Here is a 15,192-nt window from a genome sequence, read left to right as displayed (position 1 = left end):
TGCCCCCCCCTTTTTTGGACAAAATTTGGTTGCTTATATTGGGAATCACTGAAGCGTGACTGGAGCGGGTCCTCTCTTAGGTCAGTCAGTGGGCCCCCACTTATGAAAATTTCTGGATCCGCCAATGAGAATAGTTTGCACGTGTAAAATATTGGACATCACTTAATCGTTGACATCCCCTTTCTCGAATGGTACTTCAAACAAATCACTTCAAACGGGATAACGTTTCCACACTCAAAGTGCCGCTGGTATCTATGGGTCACTTAAGGAATGTCAAATATGTAAATAGAAGGGGGCAAGTTTACAAAAGAAATATGTCAGTGAGTAGGACTGATGTCAATGAAACATAAAATGTTCATCTTGTTTTGATGTTCTGATTTTTTTTATCAATGATTATTGATTTGAATAGTAAACTACTAGAACACACCCGTATATCGCGGGTCCGTGACTGAATTAAAGTATATAACTATGCGCAAGCCTTTTAGTATTAGTATTGTCATCTGATAAAGTCATGCTGATTATAAGATACACAGTTTTCTCTGCTTTCAAATCTTTCTGTTTGAACCGTCGAAATGGAACTTATCAATTATTGATAATATTAATTATTTGGAAAACAAAAGGTCCTGGAATGGAGTATTTTTTAATCAACAGCATTGTCCTATCATTAGTTATAAATATTGAATTCTTTGATTCGCTGTTTTACGTCATGCCCGCTAACAAATTGAAAACTGTACCTATACGCCTTATTTTAGTCCAGATTTTTAGTATTCGTATTGTTATCTTAGAAAGTCTAACTGATTAAAATACTACAATAGGTAACAATTTGACAATTAAGTAGTGTCAACCCTGTGATTATGACCCGTGTAATACTATATAGCATATTAATCCTGAATACACCGTTTGGTGGTGCGCCTGTCAGATGCAGAACGTACAGATAAGGTAATCGGTAACAGGTGAATATACTATTGGTGTCGGTATCGGACTCGAGCCGGAACTTCTTAATTATTGGCAATATTAATTACGTGGAAAACAAAAGGGCCTGGAGTGGTGTAATTTTTAATCTACACCTTTGTACTATATTAGTTATATATAAAGTTGAATTTTTTGATTCGTCGTTTTTACGTGATGACGGCTGACAAATTGGACCTCGTAATTTTAGTATTATAGATATATATACAAATCCCTGTTTTTATTTGACAATAGTAAGACGATCAGAGACATATTGTATTATATGTCTCTGACAATATGAATGATCCAATGTGATTAATGTCTATGTAGATGTCAGGCTGGGGTTTGATATCCTCTGCATATACATTTGTATTTCATAGGAAAATAAAAACACCAATTAATATGAGGGGGGGCTAGAGGGTGTCTCATCCCGATTTCCCGGTTTATATATCAGAAAATCCCGAAATCCCGGACATATTTTGTTAAAAATCCCGATCCCGATAAATTTGTTTCAAAATTTAAAAGTTTAAAGTTTCAATGCTTACGATTTAAACGTCTCGGATATGATTGATGTTCAATGTCTTTCAGCGTAACCAATCCGAATATGTATTATCAATATTACTGTGATGTCAAGCTGCATATAAGCATTTTTGTTCACATAAATCTTCAGTAGCCAGTCAGAAAATTGGCCAAATTTCAGTTCAAGTCAATACAAGAATTTGGCTTGATAAGAAACTGGATGCACACGTTTAGGGAAAAAAAGGGGGATAATGTTTTGTATATATACAACTTTTATAAAAATTCAAACGATATTTTCAAGTTGATTAAACATGTTAAATGAATACTTATTAGTACTATAACAGAAAGAGATAATTTTCTACATGCACCTATCAAATTTGATCTTTCAGTTTGAAGGAATGTTTTCTCGTGATCCCATTGATGCTGTGTATAAATGGAAAAGTTTATTACTTTTCCTTTGTCATCTTTGTATTGCCGTCCTATCTTTGTATGAACATTTCTCCCCATCCTTTTTTCACAGGCCGATTCATTAATTCCAAAATAATTGATAACCTGATAACATATTTTTTAAATTTGTTTAAGTCAGTGACTGAAGCTTTTGCTGTCCTTTTAAGCACAATGTTTGTTTTTTCCTTAAGGAAAGGTCAAAGAATGTTCGTCTTTGTGGAACAACAAAAGGGTTCTAATTGATATATTTTGAAAATCTTCTGTCATGATGACTTTCAAAAATGCATCGTCTGCTACAGGAAGTTTATATAGTGTAATTAAATCAAAATCGTTTAACTAACGGTATAATTGAAGACCTGATCCGAGCTCAAAGCTTATCTCTAAACTTACTGTACTCTTATTGATTTGATTGATTGTTGGTTGCTTAACGTCCAGTGGCAAATACTTCATGCATATTCAGGACGAGAACAAGTTCACAATAAATACAATATGTAGGTCTTGTCATAATAGAGGCCCTTTGGAATGATGGTCAGAGATATTTGGACTGCCACTGGAAAATGAGGGTAGATTGGATAGGCACAGAAATTTTGCCTTGCAACAGGCCTCAAAGAGTTGGTGCAAGGGTTCTTAACGTGCAAAGAGCGTGGCACTCTCTTTACACAAGGCATTCGATTTAACGTCCCCATTCTGACCGACGTGACTGCGAACTTTGATACATCTCGCACAGCCAAACGGACGCCCAACTTCCTCAAGCGTTTTTATGCCAGTCGGGAGAAGACCAAGTAACCTCAGTCCGCCTTGGGGTTTATATATACTCTGATCTGGATCTACTCTGTTTCTAAATGCGATTCTGATTGAAGTATAATGAAAATGGCACTTTTATCTGTCCAAGGAACAGTTGTTTGTCAATCCCGTTATATTTCAACATAATAATTAAATCCCAATTTCCCGTGGCTAAAAACGTGGCTTTCCCGTATCCCAATGTTTTTCTATCCCGAATTCCCGATCTTGAAACAAGGCAATCCCGATTTCCCGTTGCTAAAATCGGCCGATCCCGGCGTTTCGAAAATGGTCTAACCCCCCCCTAATATAGATTTTCCAGCTATCAATGAGGCCAGGGTTTTTTGATTTGTTGGTTTACGGATTTCCCCCCGGAAAAGTTGGGTTGGTCGGTCGATTTTGTAAGGGATTAATGCATTTCATTTAAAAAAAAAATAATAATTAAATTATTTTTTAGGGATATTTCATTTGTTAGGGTCTGCGGGAATAAAAAAGCATGAAAAGGCAATTTTATTTTTATTCTGGAAATTGGCAAAATTGGGTTGGCGGATCCATAAACCAACAAATTATAAAATCCTGGCCTGATAGTATCATGACGTCTTTACACTCAAATTTATATGTCAAGAACTCTCCCCTACCTTTGAGATTGGTTCTTAGCTCATGATGGCTGTTGTATAAGCGCAGACTCTTTGCATCAGTACTAATTGATAGCAGCAAGGAATTGTATACATGTATTTAAAAGGAATGGAAACAAAGCTTGAGACAAGCTATAAATTCAGAATGTTATAAAATTAGACATAAGATCGTCAGTTGAAAAGTGTGAGTGTTTTGTTCATTTTTGAAAAAATCATGTATGTCCATTGCCATGAACAAAATTTACATTGTTATAACCTTTGAAAACCATCAATGACCTAAGGAATAGCCAATGGAAATGCCTAAATATATCGTCTTATGATGGTGAATAAGCCAATCTAGTATTTAACACAGATATTTGTAATTGTATCACTTTTTTGTATCACAGCAAGAACATGAAGAAACAGATGACAGGCGACAACCATAAGAGAAAGGCATATATCCATTGTAAGTTCAGTTATTTGTTTAATGTAATAATTGCTAATAAATGAAATGCCAATTATAAATAGCTCACAAGTGCCTGTGAACTTTCTTATGAGAAAAAGAAACAGATACAAAGAATGTTATCAACTTTTTTCTTCCAAGTTGGTAAGACTATTGACCATTGACCTTTGATTTTGTCTGTCACAATTATTTTCAAAAAGTTAAACAAACCATATATTTATCATAAAATGAATCCAATATGTACTTTTTAAGCTAATAATCATGATAATAGTAAAATATTATATAAGTTGATATGGACTCTGAGAAAATAAACAGCTTTTAAGTATATATATATTTAAATTGATGACATTGCAACTATTATAGAATATTGATTTAGATTAATTTCAAAAAAATTGAAAAGTAAAGTGTAGCTTTGATTTTATTGGTTAAAACATTTTCATTGATAAAGTTTATTGGACTAGAAAAATGTAAAAGAAGAATTTGCGGAACTAGAAATAAAATATTTTTTCTTATTATTGTGCAATAAATTAAATTTTAGAGGTAAAGTACTGATAATCTGTGTACTAACCATATAACTGAAGGAGATTGATGGTTTTAAATCATCAATAAAGGTAAGAAGACCATAAGTTAATCTTGAACTTTTGAAGTACTGTTATTTCTAATTTTATACAAGTCAATTAAGTTATCATCTGGTATGCTTCTTCATTCATGACAGAATTTTATATGAAATCGATTTATTTGAACTTTAAAGGTAGGCTTAGTTTCACTTTTAAATTTCACCTGTATCCTATATACCAAATTAGATTATTATAAAAGATGGAGTTATGATTCTAGAATAAAAAGGGTAAATCAACTTTACTATCAGTTTTAATTATATTTTCATTTGATGGCGTTATTGTACTGTTTTAGTATTTTAGTGTGCATATAGGAATCAATAGACAACATAGCAACAATTTCTGTGTTTCTAACCAAATTAGTAACAGACAAACCTTTTGAATAGTAAAAACCCATTTCACTCATATCAAACATATACATTCATGACAGTTAAGTTATAGGCAATGTAGAAAAAGAAATATTCATGTTTTCTTTTAAATAAGAAGATAAAATGTAAATTAATTAGAATCTTCTTTATAAAACTTGTTTGATATTTAATCATCTAAAGGACTTGTCAAATGTTCTCTAAAGTACTTATGTTACCGAATAAACAGTGCAAGAGAAAACTGACCAGTTGTAAGAGAGATGACCTTAACCTTTGAACTGAGGTTTAAAATGCATAGGTATTATATTCACAGGTGACGAAAAGAGTGTTACCTGACAGGCTTAGAATACTATAGATCTTCATAGGCCACTCAGCGCCAGTGAGGGCCCCTTATTATACCTGTAAAAATTTGATTTATTAAAAAGTTCAAAACATATTACAGGAAAACTTATAAATCATCAAATTTTAAAAATTCTATTTTAATTTCAGAATGGAAAGGTTGATAGAAAAGTATGATTATGCTAATTGTACTGCTGAAAACAAATTCACATTTGAAGCAGAACTCAAAAACCTGAATAAAGATGAGCTGGCAGAAAAGTTAATATTGTCAGACCTAAAGAACATCATAAATGTCTTCATTAAGAAGATTTGTGTACCAGAATATGCAGTAAAAATATCAAGAGATTCAGCAGGGAGATGTATGACTATTGGTACTTGCCAATGTATCTGTAGAATAGCAGAGTAAGGAAAGGAAACATTACTACAAGTAGCACATATTTATGTTTAAGTCCCAATGGACAAGTAGCACACATTTATGTTTAAGTCCTAATGGACAACTTTTACATGAGTTCTTTGCACTTTTTTTGTCAATTTTTTATTATTATTTATTGAAACTTGCAGTAGGAGTTAAACTAATTTCTTAATACACATCTTAATGGTCTTAAAGCTTTATAATCTTTGCAGGATGTCTAAGTGTTGCATAATATACTTTTATATCAATTATTAATTTTGAGGGTTTATGAAGACTCAGATTTTTTATATGATTAAAAGTTAAAAGGATTTCCATATTCCTTACTTCTTAGAACTTAATCAACACATAATGACAAAAGTATGAAATCTGAGTAATACAGAGTTCAAAATATGTCTGTCTTAAATAGTGTACCCCATCAACACATGTATCCTAGTTGAGAATAAGGGAGTACAAACCTTCTTTGAAAAAACTGACTGATTGGCGTTCAATTTTTTGGAATCAATGTGTTTATACGTAGAATCTTACACCGACTACCCTAGACTCCTATCATAATTGTAGATACCCCACCACCTATGAAAATACCAATATATGGATGGGTTGTTCATTGCTGTCTCTTTTTATCTCAATTTAACCATAATCTATAGCCACCACTTCACATTTGTCATTGTCTGCTGTTGTGCTCAGAATTTATAGATTCTGCCTTCTACTGATGTCCACCAATATAATATGATGACTCCTTATAGTGGAATTCAAAGTTTCCCCTAAAAACTGACCATCAGAACATACACCAGTCCCATGACAGAAACTATCAATTGATTGAATATCAGAGTTATTTCCCTTTAGACAATTTTAATATTTTTAGATATTTTCTTGAAAACATTATGTAAAGAAAGAAACTGTCTTAAAAATCTGAAGAACAGACAAACTGATTTCTTCATCTCTGATATTGTAATAACATTTCAAGTAGTTGCTTGGATTTTTATACGACCGCAAAAATTGAAAAATTTTTGGTCGTATATTGGTATCACGTTGGCGTCGTCGTCGTGTTCGTTGTCTGAATACTTTTGGTTTTCGCACTATAACTTTAGTTTAAAAGTAAATAGAAATCTATGAAATTTTGACACAAGGTTTAACACCACAAAAGGAAGGTTGGGATTGATTTTGGGAGTTTTGGTTCCAACAGTTCAAGAATTAGGGGCCAAAAAAGGGCCCAAATAAGCATTATTCTTGGTTTTCGCACAATAACTTTAGTATAAGTAAATAGAAATCAATGAAATTTAAACACAAGGTTTATGACCACAAAAGGAAGGTTGGGATTGATTTTGGGAGTTGAGGTCCCAACAGTTAAGGAATAAGGGGCCACAAAGGGGCCCAAATAAGCATTTTTCTTGGTTTTTGCACCATAACTTTAGTATAAGTAAATAGAAATCTATGAAATTTAAAGACAAGGTTTATGACCATAAAAGGAAGGTTGGGATTGATTTTGGGAGTTTTGGTCCCAACATTTTAGGAATAAGGGGCCCAAAGGGTCCACAATTAAACTTTGTTTGATTTCATCAAATTTGAATAAATGGGGTTCTTTGATATGCAGAATCTAACTGTGTATGTAGATTCTTAATTTTTGGTCCCATTTTCAAATTCGTCTACATTAAGGTCCAAAGGGTCCAAAATTTCAAGTTGGTCCAAATCGGGGTCCAAAATTAAAATTTGTTTGATTTCATCAAAATTTGAATAAATGGGGTTCTTTGATATGCAGAATCTAACTGTGTATGTAGATTCTTAATTTTTGGTCCCATTTTCAAATTCGTCTACATTAAGGTCCAAAGGGTCCAAAATTTCAAGTTGGTCCAAATCGGGGTCCAAAATTAAAATTTGTTTGATTTCATCAAAAATTGAATAATTGGGGTTCTTTGATATGCCAAATCTTACTGTGTATGTAGATTCTTAATTTTTGGTCCAGTTTTCAAATTGGTCTACATTAAGGTCCAAAGGGTCCAAAATTAAACTAAGTTTGATTTTAACAAAAATTGAATTCTTGGGCTTCTTTGATATGCTGAATCTAAACATGTACTTAGATTTTTGATTATGGGCCCAGTTTTCAAGTTGGTCCAAATCAGGATCCAAAATTATTATATTAAGTATTGTGCAATAGCAAGAAATTTTCAATTGCACAGTATTCAGCAATAGCAAGAAATCTTCAATTGCACAGTATTGTGCAATAGCAAGTATTTTCAATTGCACAGTATTGCGCAATAGCAAGAAATATCTAATTGCACAATATTGTGCAATAGCAAGAAATTTTCAATTGGAGTTATCTTTCTTTGTCCAGAATAGTAGTTGAATCAACTTAAATCATTGTCAGTGGCGGATCCAGGGGGTGGTCCCACGGCGCACCGGACCACCCCCATGACGAACCTCAAATTGTTTTAAAGTGTCTATTTTTTCAATAACTAGCTAATTAACAAATTAACACTTAAGATTAATCCTTTCATCGCACTAATTGGTTATGGATTACCTGGAAACCTGGAGGTGTCACATTGATAGAATACGGATCAATGCGTTTCACCTGTATACATGTAATTTAAATTGTCAAAACAGCTCGTCAATATGAAGAACTGTATGGCGTTCACCAGAGGCTTGAGCACAAAACTTCAGGGACGGACTTTAGACATCATAGCAGCTTATAAATTTGTCTCAGTTGTCAAAGAAGCTCTAAACGATGTACGCAAAACTATCGACGAACGGTTTATTGAATGGTTTGCAGAGACCAAAGAACTTGCAAAGACCGTCGCTGTAGAGCCCTCAATACCTAGACGGTGCGGTCGACAAATTCAACGGGAAAACTGTCCTGCAGACACACCAGAAATTAACTACAGACGTGTCATCGGTATCCCATATCTTGACGATGTATTGAGTGGCATGGAAGCAAGATTTTCACGCCTTACATCAACAGCAATTCAAGCACTGAAGTTAGTACCGGCATTTGTACAAAGCGCAACATTTGATTAAATTAAACATTTTGTAGACTTTTACCATACTGATTTGCCGAGTCCATCTACAATGCCGTCCGAACTGCGTTTGTGGCAAAAGACTTGCGAGTCAATGCTTTCAAAACCAGAAACTGTAGCCGGTGCTCTGAAAGTATGTTGCAAAACAGACTTTCCAAATATTTCGGTTATCTTAAAAATCATAGCTACCATGGGGGTGACGAGTTGCGAATGTGAGCGATCCAACAGTGAGTTATCACTTTTAAAAACCCACCTGAGAACAACTATTGGACAATCGCGTTTAAACGGACTTGCGTTGATGCATGTGCACTACAGTTTGGAACTAAACATAAAACATATTATAGATAACTTTGCAAGGAAACACCCGCGACGCATGATGTTGAATGACCTGATAAACGACTCTTTGTTAAATTAGTAAATTTTGAACAATTTTACGTAGAACTATTTTTACCGATTCGGAACATTTTAGCTAAACTTTTTTTTACAGCTTGCCTAATTCAGATGACAGTTGTATGTTGTGCTATTTTAGATTGCAAGATATTGTATAGAGTCTTAAATAAAAATCAGTTTTACATGTCTTTAAATTCCTTTACCTAGGAATATGTTCATTGCATGGTGTTGTCCAAATTCATGATCTTCCATAATGTCGAAGGTATTTTTTAACCTTTTTCATACCATTCAATATTCATTTGGGACCACCCCCAAAAATTTTTCTGGATCTGCCACTGATTGTTTTATACAATATACAATGTATATTCACTTTTACTACTAACTGATAAATTAAAACAATCTTTACCATTCAGTGATAACAAGCACTTTTTTACATTTTAATATTTTATGATGTATTTAAATGTGTAGTTATTGTTGCAAACTCCATTAGAAATTAGAATTGAGATCAGTTTTGGAATAAGGTATAGGTGGATGTGAGAAAAAAAAATTGGGGGGGGGGGGGGGGGGGGGTTCAATTTTTCTCATTTCAGATTTCATAAATAAAAAGAAAATTTCTTCAAACTTTTTTTTGAGAGGATTAATATTCTAAGCATAGAGAATTGCTCAAAGGCAAAAACAAATTTTTGAGTTCATTAGACCACATTCATTGTGTCAGAAACCTATGCTGTGTCAACTATTTAATCACAATCCAAATTTAGAGCTGAATCCAGCTTGAATGTTGTGTCCATACTTGCCCCAACCGTTCAGGGTTTAACCTCTGCGGTCGTATAAAGCTGTGCCCTGCGGAGCATCTGTTTTTTTTTTATTCTGTTTTTTTTTTTTTTTTTTTAAATAGACAGCACTTAAGAAAAACGATGGTTTTGAATTCATTAGAATGGGGTTGAAAAGCTGCATTTAGAAAAAGAATAAATAATTTATTTATCTCAAAGGCATTAAAGAGTCTATAGTTAATAAATAAAATAAAAATTGTATGTTGAATTTGATAATTTTGTTTGTCTGTTTTACAGAAAGAGTATTGAAAATGGCAGAATAACCCAGTCAGATTGTCACGATTGTTTGTTTGATCTTTACTTGGCCATCATACGAGCAGGACCTGGAACATCTCATTATGAAGTTATAGAAAAGATAGAAAAAACAGCCGAAATGAAGGAATTTCTGAAGGTTTGTTATTGATATAAATGTCATGAATGTTGTTTATAAGTATTTAAGAATTAATAAGGAGATATTTTGATTATACCCACACTCTAGAAGTGGAGTCTATATTGCATTTACCTTGTCCATCTGTCCAACAATTTTAATTTTCAGACTTCTTTCAGGTATTAATGAACAGAATTGCTTCTAATTCAGTAAGCAGCATGACAGTGATTAGCTTTAACAAGATAGCACAGTGACTAAGCACTTATTTTAGATCTATTCAGACACATGCTTCTTGTTTGCTAATACTTTGAAATTTTTGATCTGTTGAATGAATTTCTCAAAAAGTACTGACCAGAATGATTCTGTATTTGGTAAGCAGCCTACAGTGATGATTTTGTAAGGTTTAGGTGCTCTTCACATCTATCAGTTAATTGCTTCCATATTTAGTATTGCCTCTCAGTTTATATGTATAAATTTTTGAACAATATCATATTTCACATAATTCTTTATTTTCTGAACAAATTTATACCATTTGAGGAAAATCTGAAACTTTTAACATCACAGGTGTAAAGTTTGATGTTATGTTACTTAAGTAGTAAAAATAAGTCATTTCATTTTAAAAATTTCAGAATTTGAAAGGTGAAAAATTGGAAGAAATGGCCTCAGCGCTGAAGGATCAGAAACATGTTAAAGAAGACATAGATATGGAAAGTTACACAAGGTTGATGAACTCGTACATGACACGTATTCCTAATGCATTTGCTCAGTAAGTCAACATATTTGCTGAATCAAAGGGATATAATGGCTTAAGTTTTTTGCAAAATTGACATTAAGGATATTAAATGCATTTCATCTAGATACTGATAAAAAGTTGCAGTTGTACATTTATTGCATGGATAAAAAAAAAATTGGGGGGAATTTAAAAAAAAAATTGATATCGTCACCATCCCCTAATAGTATCCCAGTCATCTTTAGATAGTCAAAAGCTCAATATCAACAACAAACAAACCATGTACTCTCCTCTAGGACCAAAATACCAATCAGCATATTTTCCTCCAATGGATTCAGTGCAAACATGTCATATGCAGCCCAAGGAAATCATGACCCGGCCTGTGCTATGCAAAAGTTTAAGTATCAACAGTATGCAGGACCTGAAATGTAACTATCGTGACAGATTCACATGTCTACTCACATATCACAGTTTGAAAATAGAACCTCAAAAACCAAATGCTTGTACCCATTAAAAAATTAAGCAAAGGATTTAAAGAACATGTGGCTACATAATCCTGACAATAATTTAGCATACACTTATAACCCTACATAATCCTGACAATAATTTAGCATACACTTATAACCCTGTTGTTCACTGAAATATAAAGATTCACAATTGGTAAAATTTTATATGTGATGCATACCTTATCTGCTCATGCAACTCTGATTTTGTTTGCTAGTTGATACATGCTTTTTATAGTAAGATTTCAAGAACTTGATCATGTTGATATTCTGTATGTCATTCCAATATAACTTCCATTTGAACTTTTATTAAATGAATTATATTTTCAGGGGTAGAGATGATGCTAGAGACTCAGAAGTGTGGGATGTTTTCCTGGATTTATACCTTTTCTACCTCCTTCACACAGGAGATGTTCCAGATGAGTTACATGAAGGCATGAATAGTTGTGCCAGTACCTTTTCTAACCTCTATGACAGAAATCCATATAAAGTGAGAGAGCGTTACTACTATACTTTTCTTCTGTACTACTTTTAATGTGTTGTCTTGCATTTTGCAGCTGTAGGTATCCACACAAATGGGTTAGATTCTGTGTTGCTGTCATGTTACACTTTGATATTCCTAATGCTTTGAAAACTGTTTGACAGACACAAACATACACATTCTAATGCAACAACGTTTGTAACGTTCATTTTGATTGGATAACGTCACCTTTTTACATGGCATCAATTGACAATTGATGCTATGGGACTTATGCGCAAGCGCAGACGAAATATTGTAGATTTTAATTACATGTTTTAACGTTGATTTCTGTCAGTTTCATTAGAATGGAGATAACAATATTGTATTTTAAGCTCTGACGGCATCAATTGGGGATTTGATGGTCGCAAGTACCCGTTTACTGTCTCCGCTAACGCGTCGCCAGTAAACTTAATTTGCGACCATCAAATCCCCAATTGATGCCGTCGGAGCTTAAAATACAATACAGTTATCTCCTAAATGTTAATTACTGATATTTGACAAAGTAATCTTGTGAATATTTGATAAATGTATTAAAATATTAAATGTCTTACAACACCAAATGATATATGCTTAATTAAGAAAATAAGAGAAGCATACTAGACTATAAATTGAAGACCAATATGATATCAGCTTATTTAAAAAGTTTAAAGAAAGTACAGAGGACAGGAACTTATACACTGCCTTGTCAAGAATGTTGGGGGAATCAGGAATTTGGGGGAATCAGGAATTTTATTTCCAAATGTAATGAGATAATATAACCCATGTTTTTTCATCATTTGGTAATGAGCATGATCATATGCATTGTTGTTCCTTTTTAGGGATATTCAGACTTAAAGGTGATTGGTCAACACATGCAGAAAATATCCACTTTTATTACTTCTCCTGTCTTCCCAAGAGGTAGTCAACTGAAGCAAGTGAAAAAATATGTAGACAATTTTACAAGTATGGAGTAAGTCTACATTAATGATAATACATTCAGCAATATATATCTTAACTAATAGAATGGCAAAAGACACTTTTTTGTTCTTAAAAATCTTTAAGAAAAACCACCTTAAATTCTCAAAATATTAAAAATGTTAAGTTTTGCTTTTTTTCTGCTTTTGTTAGATGCTATATGGAGTACATTCTGTAATTGAAAGCAAAAAAAAAGGATTAACTTTGCATGTTTTGGGGAGGGAGCCATTTTATTGCAGCTTAATTTTATACAGAAAAATGAATCTCACCCTTATTGTGAATGATTGAATTATTCAAGTTACTTGCTATTTGGAAGTTGTTTGAACCAAGGAAAAAAATTAGATGTCTTAATTTTGACAGCAGCATGAATATAATCATTATGTTTTATTTTTAGAGGTGACCAGATAGAAGCTTTATGGCCAGACTTGATGACTTTACTTAAATCCATTTCTTTGTCACCAAAAGCTGAAGAAATGTATGCAGTGTTGGAAAGTTTCAAGTCCTTGTTTCAGAAATTGGGTGATAAGGTTATTGAGGTAAAGTTTCATGTATTCACAATTCTTGCATTAAGCTACAAAAAACATTAAAAAATACTATCATACTATCTTATGATTATTTTTTGCTCACTAGTAGATGTTATGGTTAAGTCATGTATGAATAGTTTAAAAGTCCTTAGACATGACAACATGAAAAAGACATTCAGTAGCTCATTAGATTTTTAAATAGGATAGACAAAGAATGGACACTTATAAATCAACAAATATATTATAGTGGTACTATTGAATAGAATATATATTACCTTAAATTTGGTCAGCACCTAAACATTGGTCATTTGCAATGTGTGTGCATCTTTTTGATCTGTTGGTCGCCATATTCCTTAAGTGTTGTTATACCACTGTTCCAGGTTAGGGTGGGGTTGAGCACTCACACATATGATGTTTAAGTTTGCCACATTTTGTATGTGCCTGTCACAAGTCAAGAGCAGGAAATTCAGTTTTTATACGACCCCAAAATTTTTTTTGGATTGTATAATGGTATGATGTCGTCGTCTGCGTTGTCATCTGAAGACACATTGGTTTCCGGATAATAACTTTAGTTTAAGTGAATAGATCTTTATGAAATTTTTTCAGAAGGTTCAATACCACAAAAGGAAGGTTGGGATTGATTTTGGGGATGATGGTCCAAACCGATTAGGAATTAGGGGCCCAAAACAAGCAATTTTCTAGTTTAGGATAATAACTTGTGTAGAAGTATTTCAATTGCTCTGAAATCATACCGCAATGTTTAAAACCACAAGTAGAAGGTTTGGATTCATTTTAGAGGTTATGGGGCCAAAGTTTCGGAATTAAGGGCCAAAAAGGGGTCAAAACAAGCACTTTTCTAGTTTTAAGACAATAACTTATGTGTATATGTATGGATCTCTCTGAAACTGTACCACAATCTACCATATAACAAAGGGGAGGCTGGGATTAAGTTTTTGGATTAATTGCCCAAAATATGTAGGAATTAGGGGCCAAAAAAGGGCCAAAAAGAAGCATGTTTCTAGTTTCCAAACAAACATGACAATAACTTGTGTTGAAGTGTATGGATCTCTCTGAAATTGTACTACAAGGTTCAATACTGCAATGGAAAGCATGGGATTGAGTTTAAGGGTTATTGCTCCAAGGGGGTTTCAAAAAGTTGGAGGGGGAGGGAGATTTTTTGTTTACCATTTTTTGAAGGGCTTCCTTTTTTTCAAAATTTTTCAAATTTCGAAGTTTGAAAAGTTTCAAGAAGAAATCTTCAATTGCACAGTATTGTGCAATAGATTTGTTAGATCTTTGACCACATTAATTTTGTGACAAAAACCTATATTATGTCAAAAATTTGATCACAATCCAAATTCAGACAAAATCAAGCTTGAATATTGTGACCAAATTTGCCCCAACTGTTCAGGGTTCAACCACTGGGGTCGTATAAAGCTGCGCCCTGCGGAGCACCTGGTTGTCATTTGTTACTCTTGTTTTATAGATTTTTGTTTCTTGTTTTGTCATTAATCAGACTGTTAATTGGTTAAAACTGCTTTACATTTTGATTTATTTATAGAAAAATCATGAAATAGTTGAAGGCTGGGTAGAAACTGTTAACACAGTTCTCGAAAAAATTACTGATGCCAAACTCCTTGATAAAGTGATATCTAGAATGATCTATGATCTAAATAAGAAGTACAAACCAACAAAGTAAGAATTTATATGTAGAAATCTGTCCACTTTCAAACACACAAAACAAAAGCTTTTATAAAAGACATAAGAGTCTTGTATTTTATGAGAACATATTAAAACTATCTATCTATTTAAATTTGATGCACAGTTGGTTCGAGACCACAATTGTCGTCCCTTGATTTTCATTC

The 15,192-nt window shown here is 33.1% G+C and overlaps 1 protein-coding gene across 1 annotated transcript in view; it reads left to right on the top strand.

Annotated features, from left to right (window-relative positions):
• The first annotated feature begins 200 nt into the window (after positions 1–200).
• Positions 201–15,192, top strand: part of LOC143073259 (uncharacterized) — a 43,102-nt gene continuing 28,110 nt past the window's right edge. Inside the window, exons 1-9 of the mRNA XM_076248671.1 lie at positions 201–320; positions 3,716–3,774; positions 5,240–5,491; positions 9,967–10,120; positions 10,726–10,862; positions 11,660–11,819; positions 12,668–12,798; positions 13,198–13,339; positions 14,889–15,022. Of these exons, the coding sequence (XP_076104786.1) occupies positions 5,241–5,491; positions 9,967–10,120; positions 10,726–10,862; positions 11,660–11,819; positions 12,668–12,798; positions 13,198–13,339; positions 14,889–15,022 (1,109 nt within the window). The 5' untranslated portion in view covers positions 201–320; positions 3,716–3,774; position 5,240. The remainder of the gene's footprint in view (positions 321–3,715; positions 3,775–5,239; positions 5,492–9,966; positions 10,121–10,725; positions 10,863–11,659; positions 11,820–12,667; positions 12,799–13,197; positions 13,340–14,888; positions 15,023–15,192) is intronic.

Source organism: Mytilus galloprovincialis, chromosome 4 (genome assembly GCF_965363235.1).
Source record: "Mytilus galloprovincialis chromosome 4, xbMytGall1.hap1.1, whole genome shotgun sequence".
NCBI classification, from domain to species: Eukaryota; Metazoa; Mollusca; class Bivalvia; order Mytilida; family Mytilidae; genus Mytilus; species Mytilus galloprovincialis.
Note: the sequence above shows the minus strand (reverse complement) of the source record. Positions and strands in the feature narration are given on the sequence as shown.